At 59.2% G+C, this 24,698-nt stretch overlaps 1 protein-coding gene across 2 annotated transcripts in view; it reads left to right on the forward strand.

Moving 5' to 3' along the window:
• The window catches only part of LRP5 (LDL receptor related protein 5), a 97,159-nt gene that overhangs the window by 16,297 nt on the left and 56,164 nt on the right, over nucleotides 1-24,698 (forward strand). For both annotated transcript variants that reach the window (XM_032357779.1, XM_032357778.1), the window contains exons 2-5: nucleotides 10,691-11,087; nucleotides 16,529-16,726; nucleotides 19,927-20,123; nucleotides 21,167-21,298. In XM_032357779.1, coding sequence (XP_032213670.1) covers nucleotides 10,691-11,087; nucleotides 16,529-16,726; nucleotides 19,927-20,123; nucleotides 21,167-21,298 — 924 coding nt within the window. The remainder of the gene's footprint in view (nucleotides 1-10,690; nucleotides 11,088-16,528; nucleotides 16,727-19,926; nucleotides 20,124-21,166; nucleotides 21,299-24,698) is intronic.

The following is a 24,698-nucleotide window of genomic DNA, read 5'->3' on the forward strand; positions in this document are numbered from 1 at the left end:
GTGAGACTCGTCAACTTTGACATTCCGTGAGGTTGTTTGTTGGTTGCTTTTGGGATTTGTCCCCTCAAATAGACTTGGGTGGGATGGGGGGCATGGTGGGAGGCGGTGGAGAAAAGAGCCAGGTTAGGATCGGGGGCTCCACCCCCCAGCCCCCCCCCCCCCCCATTGCCTGCCGTGTGACCTCAGTGAGCTGCTGGAGAGATTCATCATCTCCAAAAATTAAAATAAAAATAAGCCTGTTCCTCTGTCAGGCCGGCGCGGAGTGTGTTTTTTTTTTTTTTTTTTTAAAGATTTTATTTATTTATTTGACAGAGAGAAATCACAAGTAGGCAGAGAGAGAGAGAGGAGGAAGCAGGCTCCCCGCTGAGCAGAGAGCCCGATGCGGGACTCGATCCCAGGACCCCGAGATCATGACCCGAGCCGAAGGCAGCGGCCCAACCCACCGAGCCACCCAGGCGTGTGTTTTGAGATCGAGTTGGGTTAGGGTGGAGAGTGATGAGCTGTAGGCCCACGGCAGATGCCAGTGCCTTCCCCTCCCTGCCCATCCCTCTGGGGTCTGCTGACCTGTGTGGGACTTGGGGTGGGAGCTTGGTGCTGGGGCGCTGGCTTCAGTTGAGAAGTGGTTTCCGGGACTTGCACGATGAGCGGCTTGCTGACCATCTGATGGTCATCCCTGGGCATGTCCTGGGTTAGGGCTGAGCCTATGCTGGGTGGGAATTAGGGCCACACAGTCACCCCTGGAAGGGGCCCATGTCACTCGGGCCAGGGTTGGGAACCTCACAGTGGCCCCTGGCGGTAGTGGGCTACTCCAGACTGATACTCAGGGGTCCCTCTGGCAAGTCTCGGGGTCCGTGCCAGGTCCTGGGCCTTTGCTTGTCTCCCAGGACTTTGCGGAGTACCCGAGACCAGGCTCTTCCTCGGCACGGGCCGGAGTGTCCTCGTGCCTTCCCCAGGGCACAGCTCCCCCACACGCAGGGGGTGAGCGGGGACCCCCCACCAGCCCTTTTCCCTATTTAATGAAAACCCTAATTAAGGGCTTTCCTCTAAGCTTCTTTGTGCTCTGAGGTGTCTGAAACTTCGTTTTCTTTGTATCTTTTGCAACTGATTTCTTCTTTCCTGCCCCACCCCCTAAACCTGCCTCTGTCGTTTCCTGCCTGTCTGTGTCCCTGACCTTTGCAATGTGGTCCCTGCTCTGGAAACTTGCCTGGGCCTCAGAGTTAATTACCGTGTGTGTGTGTGTGTGTGTGTGTGTGTCTGTGTGTCTGTGTCTGTGCACATGCGTGTGTGCGCTAGGGTTAGGAAGCCTAGCATGGCCGTTGGGGACAGCAGAAATGGGGTCACCAAGCCAGAGGAAGCGGGTGGCTGAGTGGCGCTGTGAGCCCAGGCTGGCAAGCCTGTGGACGGAGGAGCAGGTGGGCAGACACTGGGAGCCCGGCAGGTGCGAGGCAAGCCTGAGGGCTGGCACCACCCTCTGTGACTGACTGGGACACGGGAGGGTGTGGTCTTGCTTCTGACCCAGCAATGTGCGTACACCTCAGCAGAGACGTTCGCCAATGAATGTCCACAGCTTGGCATCATAGTCCAGGTCGAGAGTAGACCTTCTGGTGTTCCGGAAGATTCCTCGAGCTTTTTTCTAACTGTTCCCTGCCCGCCTTGTCCCAGGAGGCACCACTCAAGTTTTGTCTGTTCTGAACTCCCCACACTTGTCATGAAAGCTCTTTCTTTTGATCCCAAGCGGCCTTGGTGTGGGAGTGGGTAGATAAGCAGGTCCTCTGTAATGGGTTATCGTCTTATGCCAGCCTTGGCTGTATCTGCTTTGGGTTTGAAGCAAAATAGGAGATTTATTTGTAATTCTTGTGCAACCGTCAGCATACCTGATCGATGGCTGGGTGGTTCCCGGGCTAGCGCCTGGAACAGGTAGGGCAGCAGGAGGGCACTCTGCCAGAAGCCCCAGGTGCCAGGCCCAGCCTTGGAGGTGCGTCCCCCCCCCACCCCCAGGCAGCAGAGACCTCAGGGCCTGGGCCCATGGGTGGCAGCGGCCATCCCTGCCCCAAGGAGACAGCGCCAGCTGGGCAGTCTCATGGAGGACCCCGCTTTCACCTGGGCTGGCTGTGGGACCAGGGAGGGCCCGGTCTCCTTGGTCTTCTCTGGGGGGAGTGGGGTCCTGCGGGAAGCCTGGGGACTGGGACCAGGTTGAGGGTGGGAGAGGCGTTTGGGCAGATCCTTGGGGACTGGGTCCGGGATGAACAGCTGGGTGGGGGAGGCTCTGGGGGCTGTGACAGGGCAGGTGCGGGGGGGTGCTGGGGGAGCGGTGTCTTCCCTGGGCTTTGGGAGAGGTTCTCAAGGTTTCCGCTCCGGCTCGGCCCATTCAGGCTGACCACTTGGACTTTCCTGAGCTTTCCATAAAAGGCAGAACATCTGTTCAGTTAAAGGAAACCCAACATTTATTATTGTTGTAAATGTCAAGTCGCGCCTTTGGAACGTTGTGGAACTGCAGGACGCGTCATGGAGGGGCCTCTCTTAGTTGAGTGGGAAGCCCCAGATGGAAGGTGAGACTCTGTCGCTGGGATAACGGTCACCGCGGCCTCTGGCCCCAGTGACAGGGTGCCCCCCTTGCTCCGGGCCCCGGGGTGCAGAGGCCCGCATTGGGGAGGTTCCCGACTTTGAGGAACTGCCCACATAAAAGGTTGTCTGGGCGTTTAATATGACCGTAGTCTGGAAGCTGCCATGAGAAGCTGCCCTGGGGTTTTGCTGAGATCGGTGCTCACAGTCAAGCCACAGGCATTTCCAGCCATTTTAACATCCCTGACTTCAGCGCTAAGCAGTCAAGTTTAGGATTCTTGTACTTGGAGCCGAGGTCACTCGCACTTTGGGAACCACACCGATTTCTCCTCCATCCTTTTAGCCAGATCAGCGCCTTTCCTGCATTTCCTCTCAAAGGGGAAATAGAACTTTCCTGCCCCAGGGGTGGGAAGAGGCTTCCACAGCTCCTTCAACCATCCCCCGCGCCAGCCCAAGTGCCTTTCAGGTCTGCTTTATCAGAGCCGTTAGGGGAATTCTGCAGTTTCTCTCTGTTGGAGTCCTGCGACTTTTTTTTTAAATGATGGTTTGGACGAGGATTCTATCTGAGTAATAATGTACAAGACTGTTTGGAAAAACGATATAATTTTATAGAAGGATCCTAAACAAGATTAAAATCAACGTGCATGGATAGGAACACACTATCCTAGAGAGGCAACTTTCTTCCACGTTGGTCTGTGGATTCAGCACAAGTCCACAGTGTCCTGCCTTCCCCCAGCCCAGATGCTGGCCCCTGGCACCTGAGGAAACTAGGTGGTGACGGGGTGCGGCATGGAGGTGCTGGTAGTGACATGGCCTGCGGCGTCGGCCACCGAGAAGCTAGGAGGGGTGCGGTGAGCGGCAGAGGCCCGGAGCGCCTGGGAAGTCAGTTATACTGAGCAAATAAGTGGCTCGCTGGTCACAACGGCCCGTGTCCGGTTCGGAGAAGCTGCTGACCTGCCCAGCGAGGGGGAGAATTAGAAAGCGCCCCCGGGAAATGTGCCACGCGTGCTGGGGGATTTTTACTGCGTGTGCACACAGACCCACGCAGAAGGAGACGCAGAACTAGCTCTAGGAGCACACGTGTGTAAAAGCGTGTGTATACCAGACCATCTCTCCTTATCTATAGTCGTGCGTTCTGGAAAGTCGCTGCCAATGTGAATCAGCGAAGGTGGGGAAATGCAGGGCTGGCTTCTCGGGAGCCTCTGGTCACACAGCTTCAGCCACCGACCAGCGAGCTGCGTGGAATCTAGTTTCCCACGGGCTTTCGTTGAAAAGAGCCCTCGTATCACATGCGTGGCTGAGTCAGGAGCCCTGAACGCAAGGCCGCTGTGCTGGGGGTCGTGCCCGAAGGAAATCCCTCCTGCGCGAACCCACGCCGTTGGGCACTGCAGCCTGGGGACCATTTGGAAGGGTGACACCACGCCCACAGACACAGGAATGTGAGCAACACGGCGCTCCCAAGGCCGCAGAAAGGACACCGTGTGAGCGGAAACGCTGTGGCAAGAGTGTTGTCTCTGTCCCTCTCAGTGGGACATGCTGGTCGGGCGATGGCTCTTTCTGCCTGTGCGTGCACGTGCGTGTCCAGGGACGAGCACAGACGCTCCACCGGTGACTTGGGGGCTCTGGTCAAACGTGGGGAGTGGCTCGCCCAGACACGGGATGTGTGCAGATGATGCGGGGGCCCGTGCTTGTGTTCCCTAGCTCTGTCTCCCGACAGTCCCGGAGACGGTGACTTCCCAGGGACAGCGAGCACAGCCCGTGGCCAGGTCCAGGCTTCCAAAGCTCACTTTCCCCGGAGACGAGCCAGAGCTCGTCAGAGGAGAGGCCGGTGCCAGGCCCTGGGGAGGGCACCTGTGTCAGGAGCACGTCATTGGGCCAGAAAGTAAAGAAATCCTTGGGGGGCCGTGGGGAGGTGCCAAGAGGACACCGGGGCCAGCGCGCAGGGAGTCTCGCTGTCCAAGTGCAGGGAGGAATGGACATCAGAGCTAACGGGAACATTGGATCGTAACCTGTAATAGTGAGTCTACACTGGCTCAAATACACGGATAAGGAGCACATCGCGACATGGTTTAATGAGAGCTCAGTGTTTAAAACAGACCCCGAATGCAGGCTCTACAGGGAGTTCCAAGTCTTTCTCTTCAGTAGCTGGTAACGTTCTGTAATGTTACTGCACCATCCATTTTGGTTTACGTTGTTGTGTTAAAACACACAGCACATAAAATTTAGCGTCCTCACTGCGTAAAAGCATCCAGCCCCGTGGCGTGGAGTACGGTCGCGCAGTCATGCAAGCGTCCCCTGCACCCACCTCCCACGGCGACGTCGATGTGCTCCCGAAGCCAGGCCTTCGCTCCGAGACAGCAGTGCAGTAAGCATCCTTGTGTGTCTTCCTTCCCACCGGCTGCGCGGTGACTTCTCTTGCCTTTTCATACTGAGAACCCTGTAAGATTTCATAAAACCTCCCAGCAGAGCCCGTGCAACTCAGGGGGCCGGTTGTGAAAGCGTGTAGCGGTCCGCAGTGGGCCCGAGACAGCAGGACGTGCTGGGGAGGAATCCGGAGGGGCTGGCTCTGCCCTGAGTGGGGTGTGTGGGCCGGTTCAGGGCTGGACAGGAGGGTGAGAGCAGAGCAGAGGGAAGGCGGGAGTGGACCCAGGTGTAGCTGGAGGTGTGGCCCAAGCAGGAGAGGTGTGCCGGAGCTCTTGCCGCTGGAGATGGGGTGTGCACGCCGGTCGTGTCCGTACCCACTTAGAGAAACTGCTTCAAGTCCCGCAGAGCTGTCAGGTGTTGGGCGAGTTGCCTGTAAGCCGTCATGAGTAAAATGACCTTGAGTGCAAAGATGCATCTTGTCTTGAGCCTGGGCACGCTCGGCATTCACAGTCTTACTCATCCTTCAGGGGTCTGGTCTCACTTCCTCCAGGAAGCCCACCATGTCCAGCTGGAGGTTCGCTGTCCTTCAGGCTCCGGGTACTTCCTGTCTGTGGCACTCACCTGCCATTTCTTCTTGTTTAAATTAACTATGCGCGCAGCACGTGCGTGTCCTGCCCAACTGACACAGGCTCCCTGAATGTGGCCCCACGTAGCTTTCCCTCCCTTGAGGGCTGGTGTGCGACGAAAGCCCCCCGCCCCCGCCACAGCTGGTGCCCAGGCCTCGCTGCTCCGGTGAGTGATACATTGCTCGCCGGGTATCAGGAAGGCAGGGACCAAAACTGTGGCTTCTTTGGTGGAGTCGCAGAGGATTGGGTTACCTTGAGCGGGCTGTGTTCGGTGTAACCATGTAAACGGTGTAAAATACAGCCATTGGAATGACGGCCAGACATCTGCTATGAATTCTATATATAAATGCTGGATATGCTTACATGGGGTAGTGTGCAGTGGCCGGCGCTGGGTTTTCAGACTCCCGATCCTACTGCGGTGGGGACTGGGAATTGGTCACAGGTCCTGGTCCCCAAGGGAGGAGGGAAAAGGAGATGGCCTCTGTCCGACGCTGCTCCGCCGAGGGGGGCCGGGAACATCCGACCTCCTGCAGACAGGTGGGAGGGCCTGCTCCCAGTCCCCCACCAGGGAGGTGCAGAGAACCCACAGGACTCTTTGGGGTATCCTGAGGGTTGTGGCAAGAAGGGGCCATGGACATCCAGGGTCATGGAAAGGGTCATCTGTGCCTGGTTAAACCAAGGGAGAATTTCGCAGGGGGATTCAGTCTGCTCGGGGCCGGGGGTGCCTTTTAAGAGTGGCTCTCATTTCCTGCCTCTGAAGTTTTGCCCCCGGTCTCATGGCGAGAGGCCAGGCCCCCGGAGTCTGCGTCCACGCGGGCCCCACGGAGTCCGGTCCTCCGGCCCGGGGCTGGATGGAGGAAGTAATTACTACCCGCCCCGGCTGCTGTCCGCTGAACATTTCAGATGTGCCGCTTCTGGGCCGGACCTTTGGGTGAATTGCCCGGGTCACGCCCCATAGTCTCCGAAGTGGAGGTACCACGATCACCCCCATTTCAGACCAGACGTTGCCGTCTGAGAGGGCAGGTCTGGGCCGTCGCCCTGGGCTGTCTCCGGGGCTCACACTCGGAGCACGGACCTGATCTGATGGTCCTTCTGTTTTGGGTCCTGAAAAATATATTGGCGCAGATAATTGGCGTCCCGTTGCGCCTTCGTTCCCGCCCGGCGCGCTGGCATTAACTGTGCCGGTACAGATCGCGGCTTGAAGTCAGGCTGGTGGGCGTGTTGGGACCCAACATGCTTTCGTGCCCCTTCTCCGATGTCACCGCAGCCACTTTCCTATGGTTCTGCGGGTGTGATGTTAAGCTGAAAGGACAGTCTGGTTACCCCCGACTTTGGAGTTATTTTGTTCATTTTTGGTTACAAATAGGGCAGCAGCCGGTACTGCAGTCGGGATTGTATTCCTCCCTCGGGTTCTCCCAGGGGTGATTCCTGCGAGGGTGCCCCCCAGGGGGAGGGTTAGGATTTTTGTGGTCCTTGATACTAGTTGCTACCGTGTTTTCCGAAAGGGTTTTCCTGGCGTCTGTGGCCTCCCAGGGACGGTGTGTTTTTTCCCAGTGACCCGTGTGGGTTCCGGAGCTGGGAGGCGGCCTGGCCCAGTGGCTCCCGCTCTTGTCCACCCCACGCCCCCGTTCTTCCCTCTTGCGTTGCACTCTTTCTTCCCGTGATTCCTTCTCACTGCCCAGAAGCTCAGGTTCTGAGTCAACAAATTGTCCTCGGGTGGAGTGACCTGGGGTAGGGCAGGTTCCCTTTCCCAGAGCTGTAGTTAACCTCATCCCAGGGAGATGAGAGGGTCTTGGGCATATGGGTGCACAGGGAAGGAGCACATAGGACCAGCATCTGTTCCTCCCACATGCTTCACCCCAGGACCTTTGCACTGGCCATTCTCTCTGCTGGTGATGCCTTCCCTTCCTCCTTCCCTCAACCTTTCACGTCTTTGCCCCATCGTCACTTTCTTAAGGCGACTGTCCTGACCATCTTACGTGAAGTGACAGCCCCCACTCCCAGACCCCATACCCCGCTCTGTTTTTCCAAACCACCCGTTGATGTTTCAAGGAGCTAACCTGGCCAATCTACTGTATTTGTTGCTTATTGTCTATTTCCCCGTTGTGACGTAGGACATGGAGGGGAGTTCCGCGTGTCGCCGATGGTGCGTCACGGCCCTCTGCCCCCAGTCTCCTGGCCGGCTCTGTCCAGTCTCAGTGCAGAGCGCCACGCGTCCTGACTGCTGTCTTGAGAGCTTCCTCTCCGTTCTGCTCTGCTCTCTGCTCTTCTCGTCTGTCTGGCCCTGCTCCCCTCGTCTGTCTGGCCCTGCTCCCACCGTCGTCCGCATGGCAGGCTGGATCCTGGCTGTTCTGCCCAGGAGTCTCTCCACGGGTGGGTTAGAACGGCCCCCAGGACGCCGTGTCTCCCAGTGGGAGGGCCACGTTGGCCAGGGTTCCCCAGGCCCTGCGCAGGCCACCAGGAGAGTGGGTGTGCCTGTGTCAGCTGGGGAAGCCCCCCGTTGCTGTGAGTTCCCTGAGGAACTAGGGTGAGGCGAGTGCCTCTGGGGACTCGGGAGTGGAGCGTGCCATGCTTTCCAAACATCCCAGAAGCAGGAGCGGATCCTTCTGGAAAAGGCCTGCCTGGTGGGGCCACGCCCGCCCGGGTTGCAGGAACCTTGCCCGCCGCCCACCCCCCCACCCCTGGCTCTCCAGGGTGGCTCCCCTGCCCGAGAGCCTCACTTTAGGAAAAGCACAAGAAATTGAACACCCCCCATCTGTGGCCTTTGAAGGGTGCACCTGAACTGCCCAGAGTGTAAACCTTGGTGAAAATGTGGTCTTTCCAGTTTGGGGAGAAAGTACAGAGCAGAGCTAGGATTTTTTGTGCCCGGGGCAGCTTCCAGGAGCTTCCTTCCTCGCTCCCCCTCCCACTCCCCAGCCCAGCCTCCTCTCCTGCGGGGCAGGGTGTTTTGGGTTTCTGGCCACTCACCGCCCACCCCTGGGGTACCTCTTCCATAGGGCTTCCCCTGCCCACTGCCGATGGGAGACTGCTTGTCTATGGGGCCGGCCCCCTGATGATGCTCACGCCTGGTGCGTCTCCCCGGAAGCCCCTCCCCTGTAGTGCCCTACTAGTGCTTGAATAGCTGTGGCCACAGGGAGCTTGCTCCCTCCTGAGACAGATGCTAACTTCTAGAAGTCAGCAGCTACCCCTGGCCTCTGCTTGCTTTAGCAAGGGGTCGTCGGGCCGGAGCTGGGTCCTCCCCGGTAGGAGGACGTCATGAGGTCTTGGTGAGAGCACTGTGTGCACACCTGTGTGGGGTCTGTGTCTGGGGGGAGGATCCGCTTATCAGAGAGCCCTGGGGTCCTCAGAAGGTAGAGAATCACAGTGTGGAATTTCAGCTCCGCCTACCCGGGCAGGTCATGCCTTGGCTGGGTGAGTGGGGACGAGCCAGGGGACCTGGCCGCGGGGAACCTCAGCGGTCTGGGCGCCGTAAACCTCGCTGGCGGAACGGGATGGCTGGTGATCCTTGCTCTGGGTGACCGGGAACAGCATGGCAATGATGAATGGGAATGTGCTCCTGCCTGTCACCCTGGGTGTGCTGTGGGGTGTCTCTGTTGGTGGTGGCTTTGCCTGCCTGTGTCGCTGTGTCCTCCAGACCCCGCATATGACCCTGTTTGCAGTGAAGGCCCCCCTGCCTCTGGTCCTCATGGATTCTTCCTCTGAAGGTTCTGGACCCTCCCCAGTCTGGGCATCCTCTCCTGCCCCCACTGTGCTCTAGAGCTGGCCGGCTCTCGAGTCTCAGATGATGCCCAGCTTCTGGCCGGGCCGTTGGCGGTGGGTGTCCCTCTTCGCTCCCTGGGGCCTCTAGCTGGGGATGGGGACCGACACCCTTCGGGACAGTCCCCCTTTTCCTTCCTCCTTCTCCCGGGGCAGAGGTAACGGACCTCCTTAACGCTGGGGTGCGGGAGGCGGGTGGGGTGCCGGAACCGGATGTGCAGGACCCCTGCTGTGTGCCGGCCCCGGGCAGGGCCAGGAGTGCTCTAAGCCGGGCAGGTGGACCCGCGGCGTGCTGGGAGCGCGTCCGGTGAGAAGCTGGGAAAACAGGAAAAGTCCCATTTCTTAATGATTAAAAACTTATTAGTGAAGTAAATATACACAGAAAAGTAATGTATGTTTGCGGACCAAACACACCCACGCGCCCAGCGCACAAGCCGTCCAGTGTGCAGAGGCCTCAAGGCTGCTGTTGAACTTGGCTGTGCGGGCACCCCTCCGGGTCTCCTCTTCCCCATCCGCAGACCGGGTGCAAGGCCCTCCATAGCCCAGGCTCCTCACGGGCTCCCCAGGACACTTGCAGGGGAGCCTGCACGGCTCTGCGTGTCGTGGGTGACCTGCAGGGACTTGGTGGCCTGTGACGATGAAGGTTCTTTCCTCTCTGTCTGCATCTGCTTGGGGCAGGGAGGGGCAGGGAGGTCTGGGGACAGAGGTCCTTTGTGGCCGTCTCCTCACAGGAGGTCGGGATGCCTGGCTCGCGTGTAGCTGCACTGCCCCTGTCCGATTTTTACACGCGTCCCTCCCTGCCTTGTGACGTCGTGATGCCGGGTGCTGGCGGCAGTGGTGGAGCCCCGAGGGGGTCCTGACCTCCAGCTCTCCTTATGTCTCCCATGTCCTCAGGGGCATGGCCCGGGTTGGAGCCCGGCGCTGGCTGTGGTAGCCTCTCAGCCCTGCCGCGGCACATGGTGCAGTCGAAGGGGTATGAGCTGAGGGGTGGCACTCCGGAGTGGGAAACCGAGGCCACAGTGCCAGGAAGGGGCCTGGGTTGGGACAACGGGTCCGGGAACTATAAGGGAATCTTAAGGCCCAGCCAGGACTGTGCCCCGACGTCCCCTTCTCTTGCATCAGGCTGATGTGACTTCTCTGTAGCCCCTAGAGGCGCCGGGTGGCCTGGCCGTGGCATCCTGGAGTGAGGGGGCAGGCGTGGCAGGAGGAGTCCCCTGGGACTATGCCTGCCCGCGCCCAGGGGAGCGGGAGGAAGGAGCAGAGGGGCCGGGGTGCGGGGGTGGGGGCCAGGAGCTCTCGAGGCCCGTGGCCCCCTATGCCGGGCCGTGGGACCCCCGACTCAGGGCCGGTCCTCACCTATTGCTTCCCCCCGCCCCCCGCAGCCTCGCCTCTCCTGCTGTTCGCCAACCGCCGGGACGTGCGGCTGGTGGACGCCGGCGGAGTCAAGCTGGAGTCCACCATCGTGGTCAGCGGGCTGGAGGACGCGGCCGCCGTGGACTTCCAGTTCTCCAAGGGAGCCGTGTACTGGACGGACGTGAGCGAGGAAGCCATCAAGCAGACCTACCTGAACCAGACGGGGGTCGCCGTGCAGAACGTGGTCATCTCCGGCCTGGTGTCCCCCGACGGCCTGGCCTGCGACTGGGTCGGCAAGAAGCTGTACTGGACGGACTCGGAGACCAACCGCATCGAGGTGGCCGACCTCAACGGGACGTCGCGGAAGGTCCTCTTCTGGCAGGACCTCGACCAGCCACGGGCCATCGCCTTGGACCCCGCTCACGGGTAAGCCCAGATGCCTCTCTCCTTGGCGGGGGGTCCGGGGGTCCCTGGTTTCCCTCTTGAATTGACTTAAGCCCAAGCAGCTTTTTCAGAGCAGACCTGGCCATCTTGAAAGGAGTTTGCCCTTTGGAACCTGGTGTTGGGAACCGTTCCCCCTTGAAAGGCCGTGCTTCGGTTTCTGTTTGAAACCGGCTGCGTCCAAGGCTCCCGAGGTGAATCACGAGGCCTCTGTTGTCTGTGTGATGGTGTCCGAGGCGGTCAGACCCTCCCGCAGGCTGAATCTGTGCCTTCCACACCTTTCTAACGACATTTGCTGAAAACGGTCTAAAAGGTGGAGGTCCTTGTCCGGAAGTGGAACTGGCCGGGCTTAGGGTCTCTCTGGCGTCTTCCGGAAGCCCTCCCCTCTCCTCTGCTCCCCCATCTAGCTGAGCTCACCGTGACCCACGAAGGCTCAGCGCCCAGCCCTGAGTTCCAGGTGGGACTGTGGGAGCGGCAGTGAAGCTAGGCACATCCTGGGGTCTGAAGGCTGGGTGGGAGGGACCGATCGTGGGGAGGTGGCCGATGGCACGGCCCAGCCTGGCCGGGCCCATTCTAGGCTTTTCCGAGTGGGAGCAGTTCGCTCTGTCACCCCTCCGCGCTCGGTCCCCTCTTCCCACAGCCTGGGAGTGACACAGCCTTACCTGGGTGGCAGGTGTCCGGCTACCTGGTGGCGGCAGCCGACCCACGGCTGTGTGTGTCTGGTTCTCTGCTGCTTTGGTGGTCAGAGGTGGATGGCTCCCAGACATCTTGAACAGGAACACAGTAGGACCCCTGGTTCTGCTCCTGATGCCGCCTGCTTGCCCTGGTCCCGGCGGTGCCTTCTCTTCCTGGTCAGCCCGCCCCAGGTGGGTGGAACAGGGGCCAGGAGGTGGAGGCCCGTCTCACCGAGGCTGGTGTTTGGATAGCTGGGGAACAGGGCGAAGGGGTGCTGTGGTGGGCGAGTACCCCGCCTGACAGTGTGCTGACTTAGCAAACGCACCCCCCCCCCCCGGCTCTCGTGTCCTCCATGCACACACACACGGGGCCAGGGATGGTCTGGGGTTTATCGTCCAGGAGTCAGACCAGACAGGCCTGGTGCATCTACCCCAGCGGAGCCCCCCAGCCCCAGCCTCCTGGGGGGCCAAACTCAACAGTGACTTCCCTCAGGCCCCTCTTGCCCCCTCTTCCAAGCAGGCTGAGCTGCCAGGGGCCAGGCTGACCTTCCAGGATGTTCCCTATTTCTGACCTCTCCCATATTGCGGGGTGACCCCAGGACTCCTGGAATCTGACCACCCTTCAGGAGGTGGTGGCTGGCATGGGCTGAGTCTCCCCAGCTTAGAGGGGACATTGTCAGTGATGGGAGAGGCTAAGGGGTGCTGCCTCGAGGCCCTTGCAATGCACTGGAGGGAGAAGACCATAAGCAGATAGTATGTCCCAGAGGGATGTGTGCCACGGAGGAGAGTAACATGGGGCCTGAGGACAAAGAGGGTGAGGCGAGGGGCTTCCTGTCGTAGGTTAGGAGACTAAGAACAAGTGGATGATATTTGAGCAGAGACCTAAAGCCGATGAGAGTGAGAGCCATGTGGCCATCCAGGGGATGAATATTCCAGGCAGTGTAAGTGGCCAGTGCAAAGGCCCTGGGGTAGGAGGAGGCTTGGCCTGTTGGTGGGGCTGTAATGAAGTGAAGGGGAGAATGGAGGACACAGAGCAGGGGAAAGGGTAGGTCCTGTTTAGAGTGGAAGAGTTGCTGGGGAGGGGGTCCTCTGACCGTTGGAGTGAGGGTGGACTTTGGAGTGGGAGCCGGGGGTCTTTTGCGGCTGTCACCATGGTCTGGTGATATAAGGTGGGGGCATGGATCAGGAAGCTAATGGGCTGTGGGTGAGAAGTGGCCAGATTCGGGATCAGAACCACACAGGTTTGCTGGTTCTTTGCATGTGGGTTAGAGACAAAGGCAAGAAGCAAGGGCCGCGCACTGCTGTCCTGTGCCTCAGTGTCCCCATCTGTACAGGGTGGGACCATGTCCCATGTCATGCGGAAAACGCCAAGAACAGTTAGCAGCTTCAGTGAGTCTTAGTTGTTGAAACACCAAAGATGCTCCTCGCGCACTACCTCAAATGCAGTCTCTGTGTCTGTGCCCCTGTGTCTTCTTTCTTCCTCATGACCTTTCTTCCTCATGATCTCTCCCTTGTGACAAACCATTGGTTGGTTGGGAGGGGTTTGTGCTCAGCGGGGAGGCTCTGGGTTCTTGGTTGGGGAGGTGCTCGGGGCTTGGTGGGGAGGTGCTTGGCACTTGGTGGAGAGGTGCTCGGTGCTTGGTGGGAGGTGCTTGGCGCTTGGTGGGGAGCGATCTTCTCCATGTTCATGTCCAGGCTGGCCTTGCTTGTACCATCACTGGGAGTCAGTCATTCTCTAGCTCGGGCTTTTCTTACTAAATGTTTGAAATCCTTTCTGATCTTGCCTCTGAATTCTTTCCAACACCCCCAGCCCCTGGGGCAAACTTGACTTTGGTGCTGATGTCCTGGGAAGGGCTTCCGAACTGGCTCCCCCCACGCGTCCCCTGTGGTGAAGGTTTGGGATGCCCATTCTGTCCCCTTGGGCACAGGTAGCAAAGTAAGCATCCAGACAGGGTTAAGGGAAGCCACCACCCTCCCCAGGGTCAAGGGCCCCTGGGGGTGGTGCAGAGCCAGCCCTGGGGAGGGCCCTCTGGCCCCATGTACTGGGAGCCCAGTACCAGGAGCTGGAAAGACACCAGCCCAGTGCTTGAGGGGAGGCCCAGGCAGGCATTAGCCAGCGAGGGGCTGCAGTCACTCCCAGTCTCAAGCTAAAGCCAGGCTGAAACCCAACCCCTTCTTTAAAATGCAAAATGGTCCTTCCCTAAAATAACACACAGCCACGACCCACGACCGCACAAAGACCAGGCAGCCGTGCTTTCCTGTGCTTTCCTTCGGAAGTGGATTCCCCTCGTGGAACATGGCTGGGCCTGCGGCAGTATTCAGGATTTTACAAAAGCACATCCACGCCAGCGAGTCTCTGGGAACGGCGTGGCTCGCAAACTCCCCATTTAAGGAAACCAGCGGGCCTCTGTTATGAAACCCCGGGGAAGGAATTTGAATTATGCTCCTTGCAGAGGTCCAGAGCCTTCACATTTTCCGGCCTTTCTCGCCGGCTGCGGGACAGCATCTAGGGAGGTTACGAGCGGATGGCTCTGAGATCGATTCTCCTGATATCTTCTCGGTGGATGGCAGGAGGGCTGGCTCCTTCCGGGCTGCTGGGGGGCGGGACGGGCACTGGGAAGGAGGGTGTCCGCAGCAGGCCGGCGGGAGCCTTTGCTGAGCTGGCGGACAGCACCTGCCCGCCCGGGGCTGCTGGCCCAGGGGACAGTCCCCCGACGGCCTGGCCCTGGCCTCACCTAGAGAGCCATGCAGTGCTCCCGGAGCCGCTGGCACGTGCCTGGGGCAGGTCCGCCTCCCAGAGCCTCAGTTTTCCCATCTGTCCAGTGGGAGGAGAGATTCCTGCTTCCCCCGTGTCAGCCAAGTGCTCACCAGCTGCGGAGGAGAGAGTGAAGGAGAGGCCTCTGCGTGCGGGTGCTTTCTTCTCCTGTCGGTCCCCACTTGGGTTGGAAAGCAGGGGGGCTCGGTGACAGGAACCTCGCTGCCACGTGGGCAGGAGGCTGCCTTTGGCGTTGCTCAGGGACCTGTCCCAGCTCCTCCAGCAGATCGTCCTGGCATCGGCTCAGAATGACACCCCCCCAGGAAGGCTGTATGGCTTCACCCGCGGGGTGGTCCCTCCGGCACCCACACCTCCCATGGTCGCAGGGGGCCCGCTGGACGAGCACCCGTGAGAGGCAGGGTGGGGCTTGTTGTCCCCATGCCCCTGGCGAGTGCGCCGGCCCCTGGCTCACATCAGCAGCTCAGAATTTGCTGAGAGGGAGGAGATCCCACCTGGGAAGAAATAGAGCCCAGGGCAGTGGGCGACTTACCAAGTTGGAGAGAAGCAGCTCGAAGTGAAGAGAGGGTCTGTGGGCCGGGAGCTAGGATGCCCGAGAAGGGGCAGTGCACAGTCTACCCCCACTGGATTTGCACTACCCGCGGGCCTCCTAGGGTGGCACAGGTGGGGCGGGGAGCTCCCTGCCTTTCCAGGTCACGGTTCCAGGCAGACTCCCCGTGGCCTGGCATGGGGCGTGGACGAGCTGCCGGCCTTTAAAGCAGTCCCTGAGGCCAAGGGTTATGGGATTTGCTGATTAGCCACCACCCACCCATGCCCACCCGCCCTGGTTGGGGGGGTAAGACTGCACCATGGGGAAAGACCACTCGTGGGAGTGGGGCTTCTCCAAGGGAAACTGGACACTGTCCTCCTTGTCAGCAGGGAGGCACGGGCGGACCAAATAAAGCAGGTCGCCACCCGCGTGTCCCATGGCTCATCCACGTCCGACCGGAACCTGAGGGGCCTGTGTCCTCCAGGCAGGTGTGCCTCTGAGCTGCCCCCGGGAACCCAAGCCCGGCTTCGAGGAGCACGCTGGGTTTTCGCCTTCCCGGGGAGCTAGACGTGTTCTCTGGGTACCGGCAGGGTTTGAACCTGTCACCCCAGATGCCTGGTGTCACTGCACATCATGTCCACCTACTTGGTGGGCTATCACATAAGGAAGCCTTTCAGGAGGGGCTTCAGGGTGTGAGGGGCCTGCCCCTTCCTAGAGGCCGGAGGGTGGGGAAGAGTAGTGGCGAATCACTCACAAGCCCCTCCGGGCAGAACTGCAGTCACGCCCACCTGTGTGGGTTTTTTTTTAATAGACTCTATTTTTTGTTGTTGTTAAACAAAACCCCTGGGCAGCCCCTCATCTTTGTCTAGTCTCTGTAGTTCTGCCTTTTCCAGAATGTCCTGTGGTTGGAGTCACACCGTACGTAACCCTTCCAGACTGGCTCTTTCTCTTAGTAATAAACATCTAAGATTCCTCCTTGGCTTAATGCCTCATTTTGTTAATGTGCCGAACACTCTCCCTCCCTGCATATTTTTAATTGGCTTTAGCAGTTCATTTGCAGCATTTTCGTAGGAGCAAAAAAATCAGAAAGAACTCAAACGTCGAACTGGCGTCATGTAACTAATTTACGATATCCTATCGCCATTAAGAGAACAAAGAGGTTTTCTATTAGTAGAAAGAGGGGATACTCAGAGGGGATCGCCGGGGACAAGTTGGAATAGCATATTTTGGTTCGCCAACTTGGTTTAAGAATTAATATGTTCCTAACTGCTTAGGAGACCAATCGGAAGCGAGACTAGCCCAGCCCCTAAGCACTGGTTACCTCTAGTGGGCGAGATTCGGGGACGATTTCTCCGTCTCCGTCTAACACGTTTGCATTCGTGTAGACAGAAGACAGACACAAAGCAGTCCCGGGCTAGCCTTCCCTGCTCGTGCTCTGCCCCCTCGTTAGGTACATGTACTGGACAGACTGGGGCGAGACACCTCGAATCGAGCGAGCAGGCATGGACGGCAGTACCCGGAAAATCATCGTGGACTCCGACATCTACTGGCCCAACGGGCTGACCATCGACTTGGAGGAGCAGAAGCTCTACTGGGCCGACGCCAAGCTCAGCTTCATCCACCGTGCCAATCTGGATGGCTCGTTCCGGTAAGTGCCTGCCCGCGCGGGGGTCCCCACCTTTGCCTGTGCTCCCCAGCCCCCCGCTCAGGTCCAGGCTGGATGTTGGCAGGTGACCCTTCTTAACTCAGACCCGGGGTCTCGTATCTGAAACCCTGGGGGCCTGAGGAGTTCTGGGCTCTTCAGAACTTAACACAGTGGTGAGTGCACACAGGGCGTCAGACTCCACGCCGAGCGAGGTCTGGGGGGGCACCTGCCATCCGCTATGTGACTATGTCGGTGGCAAAACACAGAATAGTCATTCCGGGCGGGGTCGGAAGACGAAAAACAGCCCCACATCCGCACACGGTTTTTGCACCAAAGGAGTCACAAAAGTCTTGCCATTTTCAAAGTTGTTTTGGGTTTCAGAATGGTGGAGAAGGGATTGTGGACCTAAAACAGGGGTCCAGCAGGGTTGTAAAGAGTAGACCATACCCCCTTCCTCTCATTACCAAGTATGCGTCCTGAGGGCAGGAGTAGGGCTGGTCTTGGGGTTCACTGCATTCCGCAGTCTTGCTAGAGGACCTCACACCTAATACTTGCTCAGTAAAATGAGTTAAATGAGTGAGCTATGAAGGGTTTCTCACTTGTTAGGTAATTGCTTGTAGAGCTTTCTGGTCGGCTTAGCTTAACAGCCCTCTACGTCGTCATGCTGTAACCACAGGGACGTGCCTTCTGTGCACAGGGCTTTGTTTATTTTCATGTACTGAATTTGTGCCGGGTCTTGGGCAATCCTCCTGGAGGAGAGACCCTGCTTCTGCTCGGTGGAGCTCCTGAACCAGGCGGGGAGGTAGTGGGTGCCGGTGTCGTGGGCTGCGGTCACGCGGCATGGGGAGGACTCGGCTGGATCTCTGCACACACAGGCATATGACGAGGCTGACAGATCTGAGGGTGTTAGCAGGTTTGCCACGTTTTACCCAGGCCTGCGTACTAGTTTATCTGTTGCTGTGTACCAAAATACCCCCAAGCCTGGCCACCTAAATCAGCAAATAGGGTTTTTTCTTGTGGGGAAAGAGTGTCAGGAATTAGGAGTGGTTTAGCTGACTTAGCTCAGAGTGTGCCCTGTGGTTATAGTCAAGCTCCTGGCAGGGGCTGTGGTCATCTGAAGGCTTGACCGAGGCTGGAGGACCACTCTGACGGCTGTTGGTAGGAGGCCTCAGTTCCTCCTTGACCTCTGCTGACCATGTCCAGCTGGTTTGAAACATTCTAGCCCATTGTCTCTGTGAGCACAGACTGGCCTGGGGCCTGGGTGGAGACTTGGAAAGTGTGGCAGCCTGGGGAGATGTGGTCCTTGGGAAGCTGAGTGACCCTGGCCGTTGTGAGGGGAGTGTTGGAGGCTGGAAAGGCTACAGTCTGGGGGTGCCTGGTGGAGGGATCATGACAGGCCAGCAGGGATGGTGGTGGCACTTACGACATGAAAATGATGATGGTAGTGACGGCTGTAATGGTGGTGAAGACGATGATGGTGATGGTGGTGATGATGGTGACAATGGTGGTGATGATGATGGTGATGATGATGGTGGTGATGGTGATGATGATGGTGGTGGTGATGGTGATGATGGTGACAATGGTGGTGATGATGATGGTGACGATGGTGGTGGTGATGATGGTGACTATAGTGACAATGATGGTGGTGACGGTGATGATTATGGTGATGATGGTGGGAGTGATGGTGATGATGGTGGTGATGGTGGTGATGATTATGGTAATAATGATGGTGATGATGGTGTTGATGGCGAGGGTGGTGGTGGTGACAATGTTGGTGATGGTGATGATTATGGTGACAGTGATGGTGACGGTGGTGATGGTGATAGTGATAGTGGGACTGGGGTGGAGGGGATATGAGGGGTAATCGCTGAGGGGCTCGGGGCTCTCCTGAGGATAATGGGAATGGTTGGGAAGGAGATGGAAGCTGCAGTTGAATAACATTCTAAGGGTGCTGCACAGCTCGGAATTACTCACTTAACAAAATGGTTCATTCTGTGTTCCATGCATTTCTCTCAATAGTTTATTTTAAAAAGTGACATCAAGGGAATGCCTGGGTGGTTTAGTCAGTTAAGTGTCTGCCTTTGGCTCAGGTCGTGGTCCTAGAGGCCCAGAATGGAGTCCCACGTGGGGCTCCCTGCTCAGCGGGGAGCCTGCTTCTCCCTCTGCCTACTGCTCCTCCTGCTTGTGCTGTCTCTCTGACAAATACGTAAGAATCTTTAAAGGTGGGCGGCTGGGTGGCAGTTGGTTGGGTGGCTGCTTTCGGCTCAGGTCATGGTCCTGGAGTCCTGGGATCAAGTCCCACATCGGGCCCCCGGCTCTGTGCAGAGTCTGCTTCTCCCTCTCACCTTCTCCCCGCTTGTGCTTTCTCTCACTGTCTCTCTCTCAAATAAATAAAATCTTAAAAAAAAAAAAAGATCTTAAAAGGTGATGTCAAGAAGACAAAAAGGGGGCAGCATTGGGTCAGGTCTGGGAAGAGCAGGGAATGTGGCTTTAAGTTGTTTAGTAACCCCTTGTGCGTGTTGCTGTCTCCACGGTGTCGTTCTGGTGGGGGGGGTGGGGGGGGTGCTGGGGACCAGCCCCCTGCAGCCGTCCCCCACCAAGGAGCCTGGAGGCAGGGAGGGTCATTAAACTGGATAATCACCCCCCCCCCACCAGGTGTCAAATTCTGAATCAGAACCAGCATCCATAATCTCATTAAAAACTAGTTCTCGGTTTGCTAAACATTATAAATACATAGAAAAGAGCTGCTTTCCCTTGCATTGTTGTCAAATTCAGTGTAGCCTGATCCTATAAATGACAGCAAGGAGCAGGCGCATTTGGTCCAGTCTGTAAGCTGTCGAAACATCAGGGCAGAGCAGGCGCGCTGGTCTCCAGTTCCTTGCGATGTCAGCTGCGGCTTCCCCCTTGCCATTTTTCTTCCTCCTTTTTTCCCTGGGGAGCACTTTGCCACCAGCCAGTGTTCTCGAAACAGGTCCGGAGGGGAGGCCCGTGGCTCTGGGAGGGACGGCAGGGGGCTGGCGGCATCTGGGAAGTGCCCCCCACACACCGGGACGGTTCCCAGGATGCCTGCCCCGCTGTGTCCGACTGTCCTGTGTGATGTGAGTGGGTCCACAGGGACCGGGGAGGGTGTTTCAAAGCTGGGAGTGTGCAGGGCTCTGGGGAATCTGCTGACGGCTCCCCGCCCTGCCCTCACGCCCCTGCAGGCAGAAGGTCGTGGAGGGCAGCCTGACGCACCCCTTTGCCCTGACGCTCTCTGGGGACACTCTGTACTGGACGGACTGGCAGACCCGCTCCATCCACGCCTGTAACAAGAGGACCGGGGAGAAGAGGAAGGAGATCCTCAGCGCCCTCTACTCGCCCATGGACATTCAAGTGCTCAGCCCGGAGCGGCAGCCTGACTGTAAGCGCGGCGCGGGGGGTGGCTGGCGGCTTCCCTCGGCTGAGGCCCCCAGGCTGGGGGCGCCGACCTCAGCAGCGGCAGAGAGGAGGTGCTGGTAGACGGGTGGGAGGGGTTTCCAGAGTGCAGGGCTAGGCTGGGGGGCAGCGGAGGGTGGGGACCCCCACTGCGCCGTCCGCTCTGTGCAGGCGGCAGAGGGACTCCCGAGGGAGGTTGCTTTTATCCAGAAGATACATAGTCAGCGAGGAATGATCTGCTGTAAATCAAGGCTCTCAGCCTGGGGTCCCCAGAGGGTGGTGGCTGGGGTCCTTGTTGGTGACGAGTGGGCTCAGGGCTCCGGTGACAGGCAGCCAGCAGGGTCCTTGGGCACCAGGGTGCTGTAGAAGTTTCTTGCTTTGAACTTACCAGTGAGGGGCCCAAAGGGGGCAACCGTTGTCAGTGCCAAAGGCAAGGGCGGGTTCTTGGCAATTGTGTTTTGTTGAGAACATCTTGGTCCTTAGCATCCACGCTTGGGGCAGCCCACACCCGGAAGGCAGCATGAGGGAGAGGAGAGACACCACCCCAGAAATCTCCAGTTGACGGGGGTGGTTCATAGTCTACATTTTGGGGTACCGCCCCCCCCAGCCTGCCCCGGGCAGAGTGAAATGCCAGCAGTGTTCGGGTCTGTTGGTGTTGGATGTAGACGAGCTTGGGAGACTGCAAAGGGTTGCCGGCAGCACCGGCAGCGTCCGGGCCTGGCCACCAAGTGCCTGTGCCGATCCCATGGGGTCCAAGCTCATCACCGAGATTAGACAGGCCTCTGGTCCAGGAGCCTCCAGTCCATACTGCACGGGCAGGTCCTGAGATCCTGTTGGGGAAGGCCAAGGGTGGCCTTCATGGAGGAGGTGTTGTCTGAGGGGCCCTGAGGAAGAGTGGGCTTCTGACTGTAGAAGGGGGGGGAGGGGCAGAGCAGGGAGGAAGCCCCCACCAGGACGGTGCGTGGGGCGGGAGTGGGGTCAAGGGCCCTGCGGCTCGAGCCTTCCCTCACTCTGCCCCGTCTTCCCCAGTCCACACGCGGTGTGCAGAGGACAACGGCGGCTGCTCCCACCTGTGCCTGCTGTCCCCGAGGGAGCCTTTCTACACGTGCGCCTGCCCCACCGGTGTGCAGCTCCATGACAACGGCAAGACGTGCAAGGCAGGTGAGATGGGGCGCCGGCTGGGGGCTGGCCTGGTGGGGGGCGGGTGTCGGGAGTGAGCCCCGGGGCAGCGCCCCGTCCTGCCTGCAGCGAGGGTTTCACGCGATCTGGGCTCCCACCCGCTGGGACCGGGGTCTGATCTGGGTTCTGCTGCCCGGCGGGCCTGTCACTGGGCTCGGGGACTCCGGGTCTGGTCCGTCGGGTGAGCTTGCAGGGGGCCGCCTGCACGCCGTGACGGTGGCCCAGGTGCTCGCTGTCGCGAACTGCCGCGCGGAAACCGTGGGGACTGGAAGAATGACATCTGTGCGGGAGGACCCCGTGAGCCGGGAGGCGCCCCACAGTCCGGCGCCCGACACTGTGGTTTCGTCCGCATTGATATGGGATTTACGATTAGTGTTTGTCCTTGCATCCCATCTCGATGGGGTCTTCACGCCCCATAGCCCGCGCCCTGGAAGTTGGGGCCGGACGCACATGCTCGATGGGAGAAAGCCTCGCGCAGCCGCCGGCCCGCCCCACGCACCGGGTTTTCCTTTGTTTCACGAGTTCGTCCGCCTCTTTGTTCCTCTCCCGAGGTCGCAGCACTGGCTCTTCGAGGACGCGCGTTCGATTCTGTTTTCGTGAAGCATCACCCCCTCGTCTGGGGCGCTGTCTGGGGCTCTCCTTGCCAGGTGTCGGCTTCCCAGCATGCCTTTCTGGAAAGGACTGCGGCTAGGATGCAGCCGTCGCTGGGGATGTCCCGGGCCCAGGGCAGCTGGCTGGCCCCGAGGGCCCCGGACCGGCTGGCAAGGGCTAGTGAGAGGCGTCAGGGAGCGGCCACCCCTGGGCCGGCCACCGTTGTGGGAAGGGAAGGAAAGGGAGGCCAGGGCTTCCCTGGGGACCTCGGGGCAGGGGGGGAGGGAGTGTTACCAGAACTCGAGCACATGTTTATTTATTTACTTACTTTTTTTTTTTTAATTATTTATTTTTACTTTTTTTTTTTTTTTTAAGATTTTATTTATTTATTTGAGAGAGAGAGCACGCGAGAGCGCACAGGCAGTGGTGAGGGAGAAGAGGGCTGAGCAAGGAGCCCACTGCAGGCTCTGTCCCAGGATCCTGGGATCACGACCCCAGTGGAAGGCAGCCGCCCAGTGGATTGAGCCTTCCAGGGGCCCCGTGAGCGCGGGTCTAAAACAGGATGTTTGGGGGCACCGGTGGCTCAGTGGGTGGAGCCCCCAGCTCTTGGTTTCGGCTCAGGTCAGGATCTCAGAGTCGTGGGATCAAGCCCCATGTCGGGCTCTGCGCTCACTGTGGTATCTCCTTGAGATTTTCTCTCTCTCTCTTGCCTCCCTGCCAATTGTGCTCACCCTCTCAGTCTCTCTCTCTCACACATAAATAAATCCGCGGGGAATGACGGCGGCCCGGTTAGGGGCTGGGCAGGGGCTGGGTGTGGAGAGTAAAGCAGTCCGTGACACTGGCCTTTGGCTGCCCTATCCCCCTCCTCCCCCCCCACCTCCCCCGCAGCCCTTCTTAGAGCAAATGTGCTAGTGGGGGTGAGGCTGACAGGAAGCCGAAAGGCGCAGGAATGAATAAAGCCCATTCAGACTGGGTCACCGCACAAAGGAGGAACTCAGATGGGGGTGGGGGCAGCGGGATGAAAGTTCAGAGAAGGGTCTTCCCTGGAGACACCGCTCAGGCTGAGACTGGAGGATTATCAGGGAGGAAGGGCAAGGAATGGTGAGAAGGAACAGCGTGTGTGGTGGCCCTGAGGCAAGGGCCAGGCGGTGTCAGGACTGACCTCACAGGGGTTTGGTCTGCGCCGTCACTCAGGGCCCCGAGTTCACAAGAGCCCTGTGCTTGGTTTAAGGCTCTGTTGTTGCTGACTTGAAATGCTTAATCACTTTTGGACGGGGGGCCCCACAGATTTGCTTGGTGGCCGCCTTGCAGATTTTGCAGCCAGCCCTGCTTTGTGTGTAGGAGAAACCCAAGGGCAGTCTGGAGGCCGTCTTCATATTTTTGTGGGCCTTTTTCCGCTGCTTTTCCACGTGCATCTGTGCATTTTACTGGACATTATTTGTAATTACAGGAGGTGTATATGCTTCCAAAACACGAGTTTCGGTGCCGGCCTGGGGCCTGGCCTCCAGGCTGGAGGGAGCAAAATCTGGTGTCTGTCGCTGCCGTCTGTGGGCGAGCCCTGCCGAGCCGGGGTGCTGGCTGGGGAGACGAGGTTGGCTCTGGGAGGAGGGCAGGCGTGGCGAATGCAGGCGTGGCTGCTGTCTCTGCCCGCTTGGGGTGTCTGGACCCGGGTGCACGTGACATTTAGGGAAAGAGTGAGGGGTGGGCACAACTCCCCCCCACCCCCTGGCAAGGTAGGACTCACAGAAGTGCCCGCCTTATTGGGGAGCTTGCCCGGGGCCGCCTTTGATCACCGGGGGTGGATGATGTCTGGGGCCTGGTTGCTCTGCACCCGTCTTCCTCATCCGTGCGATGGGGGTCACGGCCACGCCCTCCTCGGGGAGGCCGGGGAAGGACACGGCATATTGACGGGACGCAGAAGCCCTGTGCGGGGCGCCGGGTGTGTGATCGGGGCACAACGTGGTAGCCCCTTCCACCGTTCACACCCTTGGCATCCATCCGTCTGCACGCTGGGCCGGAGGGAGTAGGGCGGGTCATCCTGAGGCCTAAGTTTGCCTCCCCTACCCCCCCACCATCTGCAGGTCTTCCCACCCCCTGGGAGAGGGCCGATTTCTTTGCCAGGCAGAGGAGCAGCGACGTTCTGACTCCCTCTTGGGGCCTCTGCTCTCTGGGCACCACTGCCTACGGTCCCTTTGGAGGACATTCTGTTCCTCCTGCAAACATCCACAGAGCGGGGTCGACAGAGGGTGGCGGAGAGGAGATGCCCTGGGGTAAGAGGGCTTCCCAGAGGCGGCTGTCCTGCGGGGAGGGGGCTGGAAGCTATGGCGAAGAGCTGACACCGGCCCCCGTGGGCTGGACCTGGTGGATTAGCAGCACAGCCTGTCCCTGTGGGAAGCTGCTGGCAGGGGGCCGGTCCGCAAACTCCTGGCCAGCGTGCAGAGTCCCCTGGCACTCAGCGGCACAGGGCCACCATCCCTGGTCTTGTGAGAGCTGTCTCGTCTCCCAGCTGGAAAGGGCACTTTCATAAGTCGCTCAGTTGGAGAATGCCAAGCGTGAGAAGAAAGCCATCCTTGTTGGCTCAGGTGGGTGGTGGTCCAGGAGTCAGTCACACGGAGCAGCTCAGGAGACCCAGGGGCTGAGATTGTGTCCTGCTTTTGCTCAGGTGTCCTGTGTGTACACCTGGTTTTCCCAATTATGTGGGACGGGCTAAAAACAGCAGCAGTCTGCCGGGAGCAGGAAGCTTCCAGAGGACACAGAAGGGATGGGCTGGGCTCTTGCTCTGTGTGCGAGG

The sequence above is a fragment of the Mustela erminea genome, chromosome 9 (genome assembly GCF_009829155.1).
Source record: "Mustela erminea isolate mMusErm1 chromosome 9, mMusErm1.Pri, whole genome shotgun sequence".
NCBI lineage: Eukaryota > Metazoa > Chordata > Mammalia > Carnivora > Mustelidae > Mustela > Mustela erminea.